The sequence below is a fragment of the Pleurodeles waltl genome, chromosome 10, assembly GCF_031143425.1.
Source record: "Pleurodeles waltl isolate 20211129_DDA chromosome 10, aPleWal1.hap1.20221129, whole genome shotgun sequence".
NCBI lineage: Eukaryota > Metazoa > Chordata > Amphibia > Caudata > Salamandridae > Pleurodeles > Pleurodeles waltl.
The window spans coordinates 132,343,324-132,361,537 of NC_090449.1; the positions used below are offsets into that span (position 1 = coordinate 132,343,324).

Here is an 18,214-nt window from a genome sequence, read left to right on the forward strand (position 1 = left end):
GGCCTACTTCCAGAGTAATTGAGGGAGGCCTTGGTGATCCCTCTGCCCAAGCTTGCAGCCAGTGAGGTATCGGTGGCTGATTTCCGGCCACTCTCAATGCTGAACTGTGATTTTAAGATTCTAAGCAAAATTATGGCAAACAGGCTTGTACAACATTTATCTAATTTAATCCACAAAGACCAAAATGGGTTCATTCCGGCACGTAGCACCTCTCTTAATCTTAGACCCATGTTTGCGCTTCTCCATCTGCCATGAGCAGAGAGACCACCTGGGGCAGCGCTATTGTCAATAGACTTTGAGAAGGCCTTTGACTCAATACGCTGGGACTACCTGAGGGCAGTGATGCTACGGATGGGACTTGGTGAAGGCTGGGTGCACTGGGTTGATCTGCTGTATGGTGCACGAGTGGGGAGGGTGCGGACGGGCCGGATGGTGTCGGCAGCATATCCCATATTCAGAGGCACTAGGCAGGGGTGTCAGTGGTCCCCCTTATTGTTTGCTCTTGCCATCCAGCCACTGGCTGCCCAGTTCTGAATGGAGGGCACGGGTAGAGGCGTGAGATGGGGTCCAACTGAACACAATATTTCACTCTATTCAGACGATATACTAATCTATTTGAGGGAAGGAGCAACCGGTCTGCCATGGGCGTTGACCAGATTGGATGAAATTGGAGGTTACTCCGGACGTAGGCTGAACAGGGGCAATACCTACGTCTTCCCCTAGATGGCAGGTGGAGTGCAGCCCTCCTCCTGCCCTGCAGATATCGTGTGGGCTCCCCATACATTTAAGTACCTGGGTAATCAGGTCTTCCATGACCTTAAAGATCTCCGTGAAGGTAACCTTGGAAAGGCGCTCCTCTCACTTCGAGCATCGGTGGGGTTCTGACGATCACTTAAGCTATCCAGAATGGCTAGAATAGCCCTGTCCAAAATGATTATGCTTCCCTGCCTTCTGTACTATTTTGCTAACCTCCCGGTGATTATCTCTTCAAATTGGTTCAAAGAACTAAACACACTACTTCGGGATCTCATTTGGGATGGAGGGTGTAGGCAGACTGCTCTGTCTGTCCTCTGCTGGCCGGTGTCTGCGGGGGGATTGGGAGTCTCAGATTTTGAATTCTACTATTTGGCATGCCAGATGCAGTTGATCTCCAGATGGTGAACTGGGGCGGGAGAATTGGACCCGGCCATTACCAGCGGCGAGAAGAGTAGAGATCAGTTACTAGCACAAATGATAGGGCACCAGTTGGTCCCTCGGACAGGGAATGTCCTGAAGAAGGTGGCCTTATCCTGCTGGAAGAAATGTTTGCGACGTACGGAAATTGAGGTGATTTATTCTACGGCACTGCCGCTAACGGTGATGGCGCTCGACGCTGCGGATCGGACAGAGCCGGAACCCCGGTTGAGAGTATGGATGAGAGCAGGGGTGGAGTCCTTAGGGGACTTCTTCCATGATGGAAGACTGAAAACCTTTTCTGATATGACTAGGGAGAGCGGGGTGCCAAGTGGACAATTCTTATTACATCAAACTCTGGTGCCCCAGATACGAGAACGCTGGTGCACAGTCAATGTGGAGCCGGTGGCACACGGTGTTATGCACCTCCTGCTGACGTTCAGGGGAAACACTCATCTTATTACTACACTTTACAGAGCCCAAGTTGAGAGCACTTTGGAATCCTTGGAGTCTCTTAGGGGGAAGTGGGAGACAACGCTGAGTAGAGACCTGACTGATACGGAATGATGGAGGGCATTGGCATATCCGCGAAGGGTTTCACGAAACACTCGCCTAAGGTACATTCAATATAATTATGTACATAGGATGTACCTCACCCCACATAGGCTACGTCTTATGTATGGGGGCAATCCTAGATCTTGCCCCAGGTGTGGTGAATTGGACGCCAATCTGGACCATATGGTATGAAACTGCCCTGAGCTACAGCGGGGTTGGAGTGTTGTGTTGGGCGAGCTGGGCAGAACGCTAGATATAGAGATGGAGTTGGTCCCTTCTCTCCGTTTGCTGGGCTTGGGCTACGGGACAGCCGCTAAGAGAGTTGGCGGTCGGTTCCTGGACCTGGCGATGGCGCTCTTTAAGTGTCGTATTGCCATGTGCTGGAAGTCGCCTAGATGTCCCTCGTTAGAGGACTGGAGATGGGATGTGACGATGTGGGCGAGGGCTGAGCTACAGGTTCTGAAGCGTGAGGAGGCACAGGGAATTCAACGGCAGCCCATTGCATCACTCTGGGCGGAGGTATTGGATACATGGGAGGAGAAGATGCGAGGAGGGGGGGACGGGCCAGAGGTCCCGAGGGAGGGGGTGGAAATAGACTCGACTACTATGGGCGTGGGTGGGGAACAACGGGATGATGGAGTTCCAGGGACGAGCAGAGATTAATTAAGGACTGGGGGAAGACTGGAACCATAACAATAAGGTAGATGAGAACATTCTAACATTGAAGCACACTGAGCCACGACCCTGCCAGGCTTGACGGTGCGCTAGCCATAGGGGTGCCTTGACCGGGAAGGGTGTCGACGAGGCAATGGGAGACCCTGCCCCCATGGTAACGACGACTCACTGCTTTGATCCTCCCACAAGTGTTAACTCGCCGCACTGGGCCATCACCATTACATTTACAGTTAGTTTAGAATTTAAGTCATATTGAATCTTATCACGTGTCAGTGACGGTCTGGTATCTGACAGGTGAGGGCATGTGGGGGGTGGCCGAGACGAGGTTTGATGAAAGAAACAAAGGCATTTGAATAATTGGATGGTGGCGACCGCTCCCCATATGCAATATACTTACCTACCTGTAGACAGTGTAGTTGAATACGATCCATGTCTTAACATATGTACGTCACTGTATTGAAGTTGTATTGAAGAAGAGTATAAGTAAAATGTCAATAAAAACAGTTAAAAAAAAATACATATATAACAACCAACAATATAAGGCCACTGTGTCATGCATGTCACATGTATGAGTCAAACTATGATGCCACAACATAGGCCTACTCCATTTTCACGTGAAAAAAGTGTATGGCGCACTTTATTTCATGCATCAAGGCATGATGTGAGCATAAAATGGCAGCTGCCTGTCCTACAGCACTGGACAGATGGAAGTGACCTAAGTCTGCCAGCATCTTTCGTCATGGCGGTAGGCAGTCGCAAGCGATGTGCAACTTCACACTGTGTAACATTGTTGCCTATGGGGGACTGGAGCCAATGGCAATCACGCCGGAGGTTACGGTCCTGTACTCGGCGGCTGTGACTGCCATTTTCTGCACCCTTCCTCACTTGACTCCTGACACTCTTGCAAGCAAGACCTCCACGAGCTGAGCTGCTGTGTACTGTCTCTGGGAGCCATCATGCCATCTGCAGGTGAAAGGGCCCCAGCCTTCACCCAAGAAGAGCTGGAGAAGCTGGTGGAAGGGGCCCTGCCCCCTGTATGGAGAGCTGTGTGGGGCATCAGAGGAACAGGTGAGCTCAATGCCATAGTCATGTGTGATGGGATGTGTGTGTGAGGGTGAATGGCGTACGTGTTCCTGTCAGGGAGTACATGCATGCAGGAGGCATGGGGTTTAGGCGTGTGAACCGTGTTGATGGGTGTGTGGGCATTTGCTGCGTCTGCTGTTTATAGTGCACTGCTGTTGGTATGGTGCCAGTCTACATATCTTTCTCCTTCTGTCTGTGTCACCCATGCCGGTCAACGCCCATCAAAAGAAGGGGATCTGGCATGCGATTGCCAAGCAAGTGTGGAACCTCGGGGTCCATGCCTGGCGGTGCACCCATTGTCGCAAGCGGTGGGAGGACCTGAGGCGCTAGGCACAGAAGACCACTGAGGCCCAGCTGGGGATGTCCTCCCAACGAGGGAGGGGTGCCCGTCGCACCCTGACCCCCCTGATGGCCCACATACTGGCGGTGGCCTACCATGAGCTGGAGGGGCGCTTGAGGGAAACACATCAGCCACAAGGGAGTAAGTACAGTGGGTATCCTTACATATTTTTCTAGGTGGGGTGGTATCCGGGTGGTGTATGTGTGTTAGTGGGTGCCCCTAAGGTCAGGCCAGACATTGCAGCGTGGGTCATCTGAAGGGTAATGGGTGAATGCCAAATACAGGTAACCTAGCTTGTTAGCAATCCATTTCAGGCAGGGCATGGTGGGTCCCAGGAGTGCTGCAGTTGGAGGTGTGTGGTCCTCATCTTGCCTTAGTAACTAGCCGTATCGCTGGTAGTGCACTGCATTGTGCTTAAGCCTGTCCCTGTGTGTGACGGTGATGTGTATGCCAATGGTGGTGTTGGTGCAGTCATTGGCCCATGTTTCCTTGTCTCTCTCCCCTCTTTCTTGTTTTGTCATCCTGTCCTTGTGTGCATTAGTATCATCTGGTGGAGGAGCAGGGGGACCGGCGACAGAGGGAGCTGCATCCCACAGGATCCAGGAGGCAGAGTTCACTGACGCCAAGGGAACCAGTGGTACAGAGGCGAGGGGAGCATCACGGCAGAGACTGGAGGAGACAACACAGACTCAGGTACCTCCTCCAATGGGAGTTCCATGGTGGTGGCGGACACCTCTGTGACCACCCCAGCTGCAGGTACAGATGCCACCCCCATACCAGCACCACCCTCCCAGCAGCCCCTCAGCGAGTTGCCCGTGCACGCTCACCCAGGAGGGTAGGCATCTCCTTCGTCCCAGGCACCTCAGGCCCTGCCCAGGTGAGCCCTGCTGCCCTGAGAGAGGAGGCTATTGACCTCTTGAGATCCATCTCTGTAGGGCAGTCAACCATTGTGAATGCCATCCAGGGGCCGGCATCCCAGATGCAGCGACGTTGTGCATTCCTGGAGGGCATTCACGGTGGATTGGCAGCCCAACAGAGATCGATTCAGGCTCTGGCCTCCTCTCTGATGGCAGCCATTGTCCCTATTTCTACGGTCCCCCCTCCAAATACCACTTCCCAGTCCCATTCTCCTCAACCCCAACCCATCCTAGGCACACATATAGACAAGCATGCACACAAGACAACACCCAAGAGTGGCACAGGCAAACAGAAGCACCACACTTCATCACACAAGCACTCACGGAAACACCATACAATTGCAGACACAACAACATCCACTGCCTCCACTGTCTCCCCTTCCTCATCCTCCTCCACCTCCCTCCCAGTCATGTCCATACTCACAGCAGCATGCACTATATCAACATCCACCACCAGCATCACCACGCCAAGCAGCACACACATATCACTAGCAGACACCTCCACAACAGCCATGCACGCGTCCCTTCTGTCCTCTTCCACCCAATCTGTCCCCCCAAAGGAAACAAACACAAACACTAACACACCCAACAGCCATCCACCTCACATCAGCATACAGCCCATGCACCTGCATTCAAATCCAGCAGACATACACCTCCTACAACCACTCCCTCTACCTCCACTCTCATCACTCCTACCTCCTCCTGCCCCACCGTCCCTAAAACGCTTTTCCATGCCCAACTGCACCTCCATCGAAGAAGGGGAAGGAGCCTGCACCTTCATCGAAGAAGGGGAAGGAGCCTGCACCTCCATCGAAGAAGGGGAAGGAGCCTGTACCTCCATGCAGGAAGGGGAAGGAGCCTGCACCTCCATCCAAGAAGGGGAAGAAGCCATCCACCCCGGCCAGGAAGGGTAAGGAATCCACGCCCCATGTAATGGAGGAAACAAAGCCCTCTACTCCAGCAGAGGCTGTCAGGGTGACACCTCCACCACCACCACCTGTCACGGGCCCCCACCGCCAGCTGAGGAAGTGTAGCCATCAGCAACTGCAGAGGCTTCCCAGGAGGCACCTCCATCCACCACCACACTGCAGCCATCACCACCTGCAGAGGCTGCCCAGGAGGCATCTCCATCTACCATCGCACTGTAGCCATCACCACCTGCAGAAGTTGCCCAGGAGGCACCTCCATCCGCCAACACACTGCAGCTGTCACTGCCAGCGGATGCCATGTAGGCCACCTTCCAGGTGCTGCTGTACAAGGGGTACCCTCCAGATCCAGTGAGCAAGTCACCCACCTGAGAGACTGTAGCCTTGCACTCCCCAGGATAGAGCAATGGGCATGTTGCCCCATCCAGAACCAGTGGGCAAGTCACCCTCCTGAGAGACTGTGGCCTTGCACTCCCGAGGACAGAGCAATGGGCATGTTGCCCCTTCCAGAACCAGTGGGCAAGTCACCCACCTGAGAGACTGTGGCCTTGCACGCCCCATCCAGAACCAGTGGGCTTGTTCCTGCATCATGCTGAGGTGCCCTCTCCCCCAGAGGTGCCTGCCCAATTGCACACTGATGCCCCTGAAGAGTTCTATCCGGATGAAGTCAGGATTTGAGTTGGGCCTTAGACTGTGCCTTGTGGCCATGTGGGCCTTTTGAACATAGGACTGGGCAGTTTCCCTTTGTGCACATGTGTACATATCTGTTTCATTGACAAATGGATATTTTTTTTTATGTTGATTTGAATACAATCACTTTTGTCCATTCCTGTTGTCCTTGCATTATTCTGCTGTGTATCGGTGCAAACTGTTTTTCGTGACATGTAGGATGGTATCTTGAGAAGGACCAGAGTCATGTAAGGCGGGACCTTGAGGATTACAGGAGTCATGTAGGGTGGTATCTTGAGGAGTACTGGAGTCATGAAGAGCGGTATCTTGAGGAGGACCAGAGTCATGAAGAGGAGTAGCTTGAGGACGACCGGAGTCATGTAGGGAAGTATCACAAGGAGGACCAGAGTCATGTAGGGCAGTATCTTGTGGAGTACTGGAGTTATGTAAGGCGGGAGCTTGAGGAAGACAAGAGTCATGTAGGGCAGTATCATGAGGAGCACAGAGTCCTGTACGGCAGTATTTTGAAGAGGACTAGAGACAAGAAGGGCAGTGTCTTGAGGAGGATCAGAGCGATGATGGGGGCTATCCTGAGTAGGAGCAGAGTTAGTAAAAGTCAGACTGTGGCCTGCCAGTAGACATGCATTGTTGGAGGCTGGCCCCTTATGTAGTGTGCAAATCTAGGTACACTGTGCAGGGGTCCACGCACCCACATGTTGGTTTCCAAAGGTAAAAATCATACCACCTAATGCTCCAATTTTTAAGGTATCTGGTCTAGCAGTTAGGCTAATCCAGGAGATGTACTAAGTGTTTGCTGCACCCACAAATCCAAACATGCACCACACACACTCAATGAATAACTCGAGACAAGATTTTATAAAAATACTTCAGACTTTTATGTACATTTTCAGACCAAGATCTTTAGAATAAGTTAAGCACTTTTTGAGGTATGACTTTTCAAAGTTTTAAGAAAGCTAGTATTTCTGTGCGCAATAACGTGTAATTACGCACCATAGGAATCAATGCACAGTCACATTTAAAAATGCAATCAAAATCGCACAGTTGAGTTACCAGTCTCTTCTTTTTCAGGAAGGTCGCACCAGTTGGTGGGCACCTTGTGCCAGTTAGTGAGCCTCGGGCGGCTCCCGATTCCGGCAGGGGCAGCGTTGGAAAGTTTCTTGGCACAGGGCCACCTGGAGGGGCCACTTTAAAAAGGAGCTGGTTTGCAGATTTAAAGATGGTGCCTTGGGGTCCCCTTGGGAGGTTGAGGTCGCAAGGGGTTTGGGGCCCATGGAGCATAGCTGGTTCCTTATTGCAGGGTGCAGGGTGAGTTGGAGATCCAGGAGCTGTGCGCAACGGAGTCCCTTGGAGCTGGAGGTGAGTCTTTTTGAGGACTGCTTGCAGGAATGGGGGAACTCTGGTCAGAGTTCTGGGGTGTTTCTGAAGTCCCTCAACTGGGGCTTCTTCCTGATCCCTTTTCGGCTCTGGAGAAGCGTGTTTACTGGTTGTCCGATGTCAGCTTACCAGTACAAAGAGTATTAGCGTAACTCAACCACTGGAGGGTGCAGTGCCACCAAACTTGGCACACTTGTAGGTCACATCCAGGCTGTTGTTGGTATGTTGTCGAGTCTGGTTGCAACTTTCGGTTGTGGACTTATCAGCTAGTCAGTGAAGTGACCCTCACTGGCTTGTTGGTTCTTGCTTGGTTTTTGAGTGGTGCCTCCACTCAGAAGGGAGAACTCGGGTGATTCTTGAAGCCTTGGGGTCGGTCCAGTGTCCAGCGCCTCCGCAGCAGTGATCTTCTGGTCCTGGGTGCAGCAGTCAGGGTTTGGCACCTTTTCTTGTGCAGCAGGTCCACAGTTCTCTTGCTTTACATCTTCTTTGGTGCTGGTCTTCTTTGTCCTTTCAAATACGATTTCTTGGTCTAGGGGAGCCCACTAAATACTGAATTCAGTGGGCATTTTAGGGGGAACCTGGTAGTGTTTGATGGGACACTTACCCTTGGGTGGCACACCGAAGACAGTGACCACTTCCTGTGGGAAGGGTCACTTCCCTAAACCTGATTGGCTATTTTCCTCCATTCCAACATAGAGGAAAATGAAATAGAGGGTTCACTTCACCTGCAAGCCCCTAGGGGTGGTTCATGCTCAGTGAGACCACTCCTCCTACCCCTTGTGTGGTTTCCCGCCTTTGCTCCCATCCAAAAGTGGGGATTTGAAAAGGGGGAGGCCATCTGCTGTAACAGAAGGCCTGGGGATCAAATTCCAAGGGTAGGAGCCCTTTGAAGCTCAGTGCCAGGGCAGTGCATATTCCTGAGGGAGTGGGTGTTAGTTCCCCCAACCAGGAAGGGCATTGTTTTACAAACCAGTGAGACAGCCCCCCCTTGTTTGTATATTGGCTGTCTGCATGTGACAGGCTTGTTGGAACCAGTCAGCAACCATGCCAGGATAGTTAGTCTTTGCAGGGGCACCTCTAAGGTGACCCCTGGGTACATTTTATAATAAATCCAGTACTGGCATCAGTTTGGATTTATCATTCTGAGTCATTTGATATCAAACAACCCAGGGTTCGGAGTAGCCATTATGTAGCTGGGAAACTTGTATTGACCAGTGTCCAGCACATATATTAAAATGGCTGCTCTGTTCACTCACTATGTCCCAGGTTTGGCAAGGACACAGTGGGGCATATTGCCATTGCAATTATGCTCTCATATACAGTATGGTGCACCCTGCCTTAGGGCTCGAAGGCCTGCTAGAGGGGTGCTTTACCCATAACATATACAGTGTAGGGTGGAGAGGGCACACATGGAGTGTGCCATGTCCAGTTTGTATTTTAGGTTTGCACCAGGACACTCAGCCTGCTATGGCATTGCTGGGTGCATCTGGAGTCCTGGTCTGCTGCGAACAGGCCCTGCTCTCGACAGAGGCCTCCCACATCCAGGGACATCCAGGGACAGTAGAATGGTGAACAGAAGGGCAAAAAAGGACATAACCCTTAAAGACATGCTGACACGACTCTCTTTGGGCCCCAACTAGGGGACAGAGTCCCCCACCTGGAAGATCAAGAGACAAGTAGAAGGGAAGAAGTTGAACAACTACAGCAGGAAATCGTTCATCTCAAGGATCAACAAATAGACCTCCAAGGCCACGTAGAGTACCTGGAGAATCGCTGCAGGAGGAACAACATCCATATCCGTGGAGTACCAAACGGGTTGGAGGATAACAATGTGGAGGCTTAGGTTCAGGCCTTGTTTGCTTACATCCTGGAGGCCTTAACTGGCTCAATCATCCAACTAGACTGAACACATCGGATCGGTCTCCTGTGCTCTGGAAAGGCCCCCACCGCAGCAATATTGATTTGTGTGCAGGATTTCCCCATGAAAGACAAATGCTTTGAAAGGCAAGGGAGATGCATCCGCTCTAATTCTGGGGCGACATGGAGACACTGTACCAAGACTTATCTGCCCTCACACTACAGAAGTGCAAGGACTTCCGCCCGTCACCTCCTACCCCCAGGAGCATGACCTATCGTACTCATGGGGGCATTTTGTCTGCCTAATCTTCCGATGGGATGGAAGTCTCCACCAGATGCGCTCTCTGACAGCCGGAAAGGACCTCCTGGGAATTACCTCGTCCCCAGGATATGGGACCAGGTTCCACGAAGCGCCCAGGATACGGGACCAGGATCCACGAAGCGCCGCAGGGGAAGGCGGAGGTCATCAGTAACTGGGAACTTCGCTCTGATCCAGAGACCATGGCGCAGGAACGAAAAGCAGTCCTTGACTCTTTCACAAGACTCTGATGGGTGGCATAACACAGCTCCCGCAGCCCCTATGGTGCGGGGGGCTGAGCTTGAGTGTGCCTCCTCAGACCAGTACCAAGAACTGAGAGCTCCTTAGTAAGTCCGGAGGGGCCCCCATGTACTTTGCACCGGGCCCCCTCAAATTTTGTCACGTTACTGACTCTGACAATTTATGGCCTGGTTGAGACCTATTAAATTCTGAAAGCTGAGGGAAGAGTGTAGGGAGAGGACCTCACTACATGGAGGTGATACGATGGACCTAGAGAGTCGTCTGAACTACGTCCCTTATTCTGGATGACTAATCTGGACCCCCTGGGGTACTCTTCCAGAACCTGGGATTACGTGCATGACTTTAGACATAGATGCTGGCAACATTGCCTTCTGGCCCCCTCCTGACCCCAGGGGTCTTCAGCACTTTACCACCTACCTATACCATGCCCCACCCGACTGAACACCTATAAATGGTGTCCATAAACACCAAGGGGCTGAACAACACGTTTAAGAGGAGGTCCCTCTTGTCCGATTTAGAGCACACTGAGGAGTAGATCTGCTTTATACAAGAAACACATTTGGGGCCACATGTACATAGCCTTTTGCATGTCACAAACAGCGAATCTGGCTGTTTGCGACGTGCAAAATGCACTTTCCCTTGTACCAACACATTTTTGCGATTCTGTAAATTATTTACCGAATCGCAAAAAGGGACTGCGACTAGCAATTAGGAAGGGGTGTTCCCTTCCTAATTGCAACTCTCAGTCCCATGTATGATTGTTTTGTGACAGCGAATGCGGTCGCAAAACAATCGCAGTTAGCACCAGTGTCACACAGGTGCTAACCCATTCGCAAACAGGAAGGGGTCCCCATGGAACCCCTTCCCCTTTGTGAATGTCAGTGAAAACATTTTTTCAGATCGCTTATAGTGTCATTGACACTATACAACATAAGGTTTTGCGACTCGCAAATTGCGAGTTGCAAAACCAAATGTTGGTACATGTGGCCCAAGATTAGTTCCAGAAGTCCATAAAGAAGTTGACCATAAGATTTGACAAACAACCTAGTTTAGTGGTTTTACTAATTTTTTTAAAGAGCACAAATATATAATGAGAATGTTGATGATTACATAAGTGTGCTCAGGAAATTGTACTCAGAGTGTCAGTTTGGGTCTTTTCATGACCAACGATCAGAGACCAGTTTTTGGGACATTGTCTGGACAGATATATTCAGCAGAAATTGCTGACAATGGGGGATCCCTTTCTCGAAGATATTATGAGAGTAGCAAAAAGTATTGAATTAGCACAAGTGTCACTCAAAGAGTTGGCAGTACAGCCTAAAGGGAATGATAATGTTAATGCGATATCCAATTCTTCTCCTGGACGTAAGGATAACAAAAGCATAGACCATTTTTTGAACGTACCAATAGATAGTTTAGATGTGGTAGTGTACCTCACGGGATGTCCAAAGGGTGTCTAGCAAGGACAGCAGTATGTCGCAAGTGCGGTCAAACTGGTCATTTTGCGAAGGTGTGTTAGAGTGGGGCTAGCAAAAATCCAAAAGTCAACAGTGTCAGGGAGGTGGATGAGGATATGGACCAGCAATTGGTAAAGGATCTTATCATTATATAATTACAATTAGTTTATATGTATATTGATTCGATCATTTGTAAGGGGTTTCCGTTTAAGGTTTCTTTTGTTTTACTCTAGTTACACATTAGTATTTGGGTGTTGAATTATACCTGCTGAATAAACATTTAAATAGAAATTGTTGATTGATATTGATTGTTATATACATTATCATTTATTTATCTTATGTTTATATGTTGCATTACATAAAAAAAGAGCCGATAATGTTGGGATGTTTTAATGGAATGGAATGTTTGTAGGGTTCCACCTGTGACGCGCTCAGTGTTCTGGAGGTGGCAGTATGTGGCACGCGTTGAGTCAAGAGGTGCTCCATCTACGTGCTGAATACACCTGCATTTGGTACTTACCTCAGAGGTTCCTTTACTAAGGCGCCACACTGCGCCAGTCAGAAATGTTTTGTGATCGGGTCCTCTTTCTCCTATCTGGCTTCCCAACACTGGGTCCTCTTTTAAAAGATCCGCAGTGATCTTAGACAGCTAATTTCATAAAAATCTGAAAAACGGGATCATAGCACTGATATTCTCGGTTTAATTTACGGCTGCCTTTGCTTTTCTACATCTCAGCACCGGGTAGCCATTTCATTCATTCATTAATATATCTTCAAATTTCCGGATGTTATAGGCTAACATTGTGATTATTGTGTGAGAGGTGGGTCCCTAATGTATTGTCACGTGCCATGTTAATGCTGCTGTGCTCATGAACGTCAATTCACCAAAATACCAGGGGTAGCTGAGGTGACATTACACGCCATTTAACCTTTACATTCACTCACACACGCATGCTTACGCATACAAACACACTCGTTCCCACTTCAACACACTCTCACACACAAGCACACACATACCATACATTTAAAATCAATGTTTACTAACTTCAGCTGCTAGGAAGGGTCATATTCCAGCAAAATATAATTCATTCTTTATTACACTAATTGTGATTCATAACTATTATTAACTATGAGTGCAATAAAGAATTGACAAAAAACAAGTGAAGTCGGGCTGTCCTTCTGTGCCTGGGGCTCATTTTGCCATATCCAGGGCCAGGGATCATAAAGACAGTGTCAGGGGTCGCAAGAGGAAAGCCGGGAGTCGCAGCTGCGACCCCTGGCGACCACTAAGTGATGCCCATGGCTGTGCTGGTCTGGTCAGTGAAAGTAAGGTATGGTCAACTACAGTAACCAAAGCTGCGTGGGACTGTCAAAAAATCTGCCGGAATTATTAACCAACAAGAAAGCACGGCTAATATTTCGTATGTCCTATTTTCTAAGGCAAGAACTCGGTTCACGTTCAGCTTAGTTTTATCTATTTCTTTGTGGCTTTAAGAAGCAGGAACTTCGTGTTCCGTCCTATACACTCACAGCACCGCCCTTCGTTTGCATCGTGCATTTATCCTTCTCCAGTCGTTGATTAAATGAGGAACGGGTCTGCTGGCCAATGGCAGTTGTGTCACAGACTTGCTCTTGTTCACACCTGCAACAGCTTCCGGAGATGTACAAGCAAAATTCTCCTTAACATTACCTCCCTTTGAACAACTTTTGTGCATCTCGTTGTACTGCTATTACAGACAATACATGCAGTATACTTTGGCCCACCGCCTTATTGATGACGTGGAGCCATCTGGTAAGCTCAATCATGACCTTTGTGACCAGGCCCCTCGGCCCAGGGGCAGAAATATTTTCGTCCAAAACACTCCCAGTTAAGCAGGTGCTGAAATATATGGCATAATATAAACAGTAACTAAAAGTGAACTAAGACAACGTTCATCGCAGAAGGCTACACCGTAGTCAACCAAAAGCAAGACTAGACACGCTCTTCTACAGCAGAGAGACAAACGCAGAACAAGGAGGAAAGTCATGGAATAAAGAAAAGGGAACATAGATTAAGAATGAAGCCATCTAATCATGGCATAGACTGACACGAAGCCCACTCTGTGTAGTATTGGTAAAATACTGCCTGTGACAGACAGCTGAAGGTGTCTGTACTGAGACCACAAAAACCTGGGTTGGATAAGTATTTTATGCCCGGAACTAGCAAACTTGCGAGCTCTGGTAAGGAATTTATTTAGTGTGAGCTACCTACAAAGTAGCAGATCCCTGTAAAAAATGGTGCTGTGAGTACAAAATTGTTGACTGTGATTTATGAGGTGATTTAGATGGGAGAAGGGAATTCAAGCGGATTAAAGTAAATATTGTTGTGGTGCTACATTAGAAGTGTTGTCATTTATTTGTGAAATGGAGAAGGCCAGGGGCTTGGAGGGTCCAGAGTAGAATCTTGCTCCAGATTCTCCATGATTACAACCGACTGCATTTCATAATAATGGCTTTCAGATAGCGGTGTTTTTGTGACCAACAACGCTAAGCATGCTGGGGCATGAAGGCCCTTAATACGAATGCGACCCCACAGCCATGAATATGGTGGCAGCGAACTTTAGGTGGTTTTCAGTCCTGGACTTCCACTTACTAATACCGAATAGATTATCCATGTACAATCATATGCTTCTACTTGTCTGTTCTCTTTGAAGTGAGGATGTGATATTACGGCCAGAGCTGCGTACTTTGGACTTGAGGAACCAGGTTGGAGTCTCCCTGTGCCCTGTCCTTGAGTAATGTAACTGGTGGTCATGTAAACGGCTCCAATACCTTCGGGCGGAGTTTGTGCTACATAAAATGGCAAAAAAAATATTCAGAACACATGCAAACTGGCCCAGACACACACACACACACACACACAAACGCCACACTCTGTGGCACATACCTCCACAAAACATACATGTAGAGTAAACAGATGCTGCTCCAACATACAGTCATGTAAATCTATGCAGCGTTAGAGATATGATGTGTACAGCGTGCTGACGGTATACTCAGAAAATGGGCAGTTGAAGACGAGAGAGGGCGATGTGCCTCCACTCTCTGTCACTTGTCATGATGTTGATGTGAGAACTTAGGGGCATATGTACAAGCCCTATGAGCCGCTGCAGCATCACTTTTTGTGAGGCTCCGGCGGCGCAGGTTGCAGACCCATATCTAGGAGGCCACACGCAGCCACTTTGTGTGGCTTTCCAAAGCATCATAGATAGGGATTTAGGCAAGGCAGTGCATGTCGCTGCTTTGCCTTACTCTGTGTCAAGAGAGCATTCCATGTGCATTACAGTAGGTTTTTCCATGCAACAGCGATGGGTTTTGACGCATTCCCAGATTTACAAAGACTTGTAAACCTGAGAATGTGTCAAAACTGCATGCCTCCAAAAGGGAGGTGTAACGAGGAAAAATTGCTTTATTTCTCCTCATTTTCCCTCTTTCCATGTCTGCTGCATTCCACAGCACACATAGAACGAGGAAAACATCTCCATGGATTGTTTTTGTGCAGGAAGGTGCCCATTCCTGCACAAAAACAATCCTGCAATGCAGGCAGACTTGCACCATGGTGCGGGGTGCCTGCGTTGGCACTAGGCAGCCAAAAAAGTGCCAACACAGGGAGATAGGACAGAAATGCAACACATTTCATCAATGCGGTGCATTTCTGCCCTTTCCCTGTGGCGCAGGGCTGCCCAGCAAAGTCACTTGTTTGCTGCCCTGCGCTACTATTCTTGTAGATATGCCCATGAGACTCTAAGACATGAATACAGTATCAAAGGACAATCTATCTGAACATGCATTGGGAGGCCAATAGACCTATCCTTCATTTGGTAACACATACACACCTGTAAACTTTGAGGGGCATATTTACTAATTTTTCATGCAATGCAGCAAGGCAACTTTCTGTGCTTATTGCGTGAAGGGGGCAGCTGAAATGCACCATATTTACAAAGATAGGGCACATTCCTGCTGACTCCTAGCCCTGGCACACTGAGTGCTGCCTAGCACCAACACAGGCACTCTTGCGCCATGGTTGGTGCAAGAGTGTCTGCTTTACATTCAGAATTGGTTTTGTGCAGGAAGAGACTCCTTCCCACACAAAAAACAACCCTTATCATATTTTTCCTCTTTCTATGTGTGCTGCAGCAGCACACATGGGAAGAGGAAATAACAAGGAGGAAATAAAGATATTTCTCCCCTTTACACCTCACTGAGGAAGGCATAGCATTTTGACACATTCCAGGTTCACAAGTCTTTTGTAATTGTGGGAATGCGTCAAAGTCCATGGGTGGATGCATAGGAACACCCATGCTCCCATCATGGAATGCCTTCCCAATGCAAGGTAATGCAAGGCAGCGCTATGTCTTGCGTTACTTTGAATTTACTAAAACACGCAGATGGGCTTAGTAAATACCAGTTAAGGATTTGCATTGCCTTGTTGCCTCAAGGACAACACAAGTCATTAGTATGCATTAGCACATTAATGCCACACCCATTGGCTTTGACAGTGCTTGTTGAAACTGAACCCATTTAGGCTAAACCACACCTATATAACACACCAAAAACATGATCCAAGTTACATTTTTGTCTGTATATCTTTTTGAAGTGCAACCTGTTTATGCATTTTCACAAAAAAACGTTTTTATTGACTCTGCTTATATGAGGTTTCTCCTACACTTTGTGGTAATACTACAAGTTGGTAGTTATGTCACTTCAACCACAAATCGTGCTAGAACTGAAAATTTAACAGTAAATATGAATGGCATGTTTCCCTGTGTTTTTCCACATTCGGAGGTCAATCATAGCACCCATTGTTTGTAGGTAATAAGTTACCATGCCATAGCTAGCATAATTTTCTGTTTTCCTTAGCTCTACTTCAAGTAAGTGACTTGAAATGTATCCAAGGAACTATGAAACTGGACGTGTGCTTTGTGTTCTGTGCTCAAGCAACATTCACCATGCTGTACAGAAACTGGACATGTGATTTGTTTGCTAGCCATATTCACCATGCTGTACAGAAACTGGATGTGTGCTTTGTGTTGTGTCCTAGCAACATTCACCATGCTGTACAGAAACTGGACATGTGTTTTTTTTTTGCTAGCCATATTCACCATGCTGTACAGAAACTGGATGTGTGCTTTGTGTTGTGTTCTAGCAACATTCACCATGCTGTACAGGAACTGGATGGATATAGATTGGCACTGGTACCCTGCGAGTCTTTTGTACATAAGTGCACACTATTGTGGATGTTTTTCCCACAACTAACTACGCAGTCTTAAGTGGAAGTTATGTCAGATCATTTATACTCACAAACAGATGGCAAAAATGGGAATCTTGGAATAAAAGGCACAGCAAAGCCCCAGTGTTCAGTTAGACACGCACCCTTTGGTAGCATGCGTAAAAGCAGCATTTATGGTTAGAAATTAATGTACTAAGCAAGGAAAAATGTAACCAACTTCACCCTCCCCTTGTGCTGGCAGGAACAATCCTTCCATGCTGTGATATCGGATGAACATGTGTTTGATGTGTAATACCACAGGCTTTTATCTTGTAAGATATTGATAGTGCTATGGACATTTGCTTACCCCACTGTTAAGATGATTTTCAACTCTGCCCCTCTCTAAATGAGGGCCTTTTTGTGTTAAAATGTTTATTGCTGCTTTTTGATTCTGAAAAATGTTTCTTTTCCTCCTCAGCTATGGAACCTGGACACATGGAATATTTAGGAAACTGGGGATCCCAGGACCCAGGCCCCTTCCATTCATTGGAACATTCCATTGGTACAGGAATGTAAGTGCAGAAAGTTTAAGATTTTTCTGAGCCATTGCCTTGCTTCAATGATCATACATGCATCAACAGTTCAGTTGTCCGAAATTTAAGGAAAGTTGCCTGCACTCATTAGGTGAACTCAGCTTTGGGAACATAGGGGCAGATTTATGAGTCCCTCGTGCTGCCGTTGCATCACTTTTTATGATGCAACGGTGTTGGAAACCTTGAACCCGTATCTATGAGGCCATGCAAAGCCACTTTGCCTGGCTTTGAATGGCCTCATAGATATGGAGTAAGGCAAGGCAGCACATATCTCTGCAATGTCTTACTCTGTACAAGGGAGGTGTCCCGTGGGCATTGGATGGAATGTAGAACCAATCAAACATTCACCCCAGTCACAGATCTGGGTTGAATCCATCAATTCTTTTGCTCACCATGCCACCCCAGTTTGGACCTAGCCATATGCAAATCAGTCTTGATCCTGTTCCCCATGGGAACAGTCCAGCCCGAACTGCCAAGCCAGATCCTCCCTGGATCAGTAACAGGCATCCTGGGACTGGTGTCAGAGTATCACCCCTTCATCAACCAGGCTAGCTTGAATCCAGTGGCATAGTGACCCTGGGACCCACATCTGGGCATACCCGGGAGCACTTAGGGTGACAAAAGCAAACAAACACAAATGTTGGATGGAATGCAGAACCTATCAAACATTCACCCCAGTTACAGATCTGGGTTTAATCCATCAATTATTTTGCTCACCATGCCACCCCAGTTTCAACCCAGCCATATGCAAATCAGTCTTGACCCTGTTC

At 48.3% G+C, this 18,214-nt stretch overlaps 1 protein-coding gene across 1 annotated transcript in view; it reads left to right on the plus strand.

The window, feature by feature from the left end:
* LOC138261215 (cytochrome P450 3A21-like) overlaps positions 1–18,214 on the plus strand; it is a 425,990-nt gene that overhangs the window by 35,843 nt on the left and 371,933 nt on the right. The window contains exon 2 of the mRNA XM_069209968.1: positions 17,330–17,423. Within this exon, the coding sequence (XP_069066069.1) occupies positions 17,330–17,423 (94 nt within the window). The remainder of the gene's footprint in view (positions 1–17,329; positions 17,424–18,214) is intronic.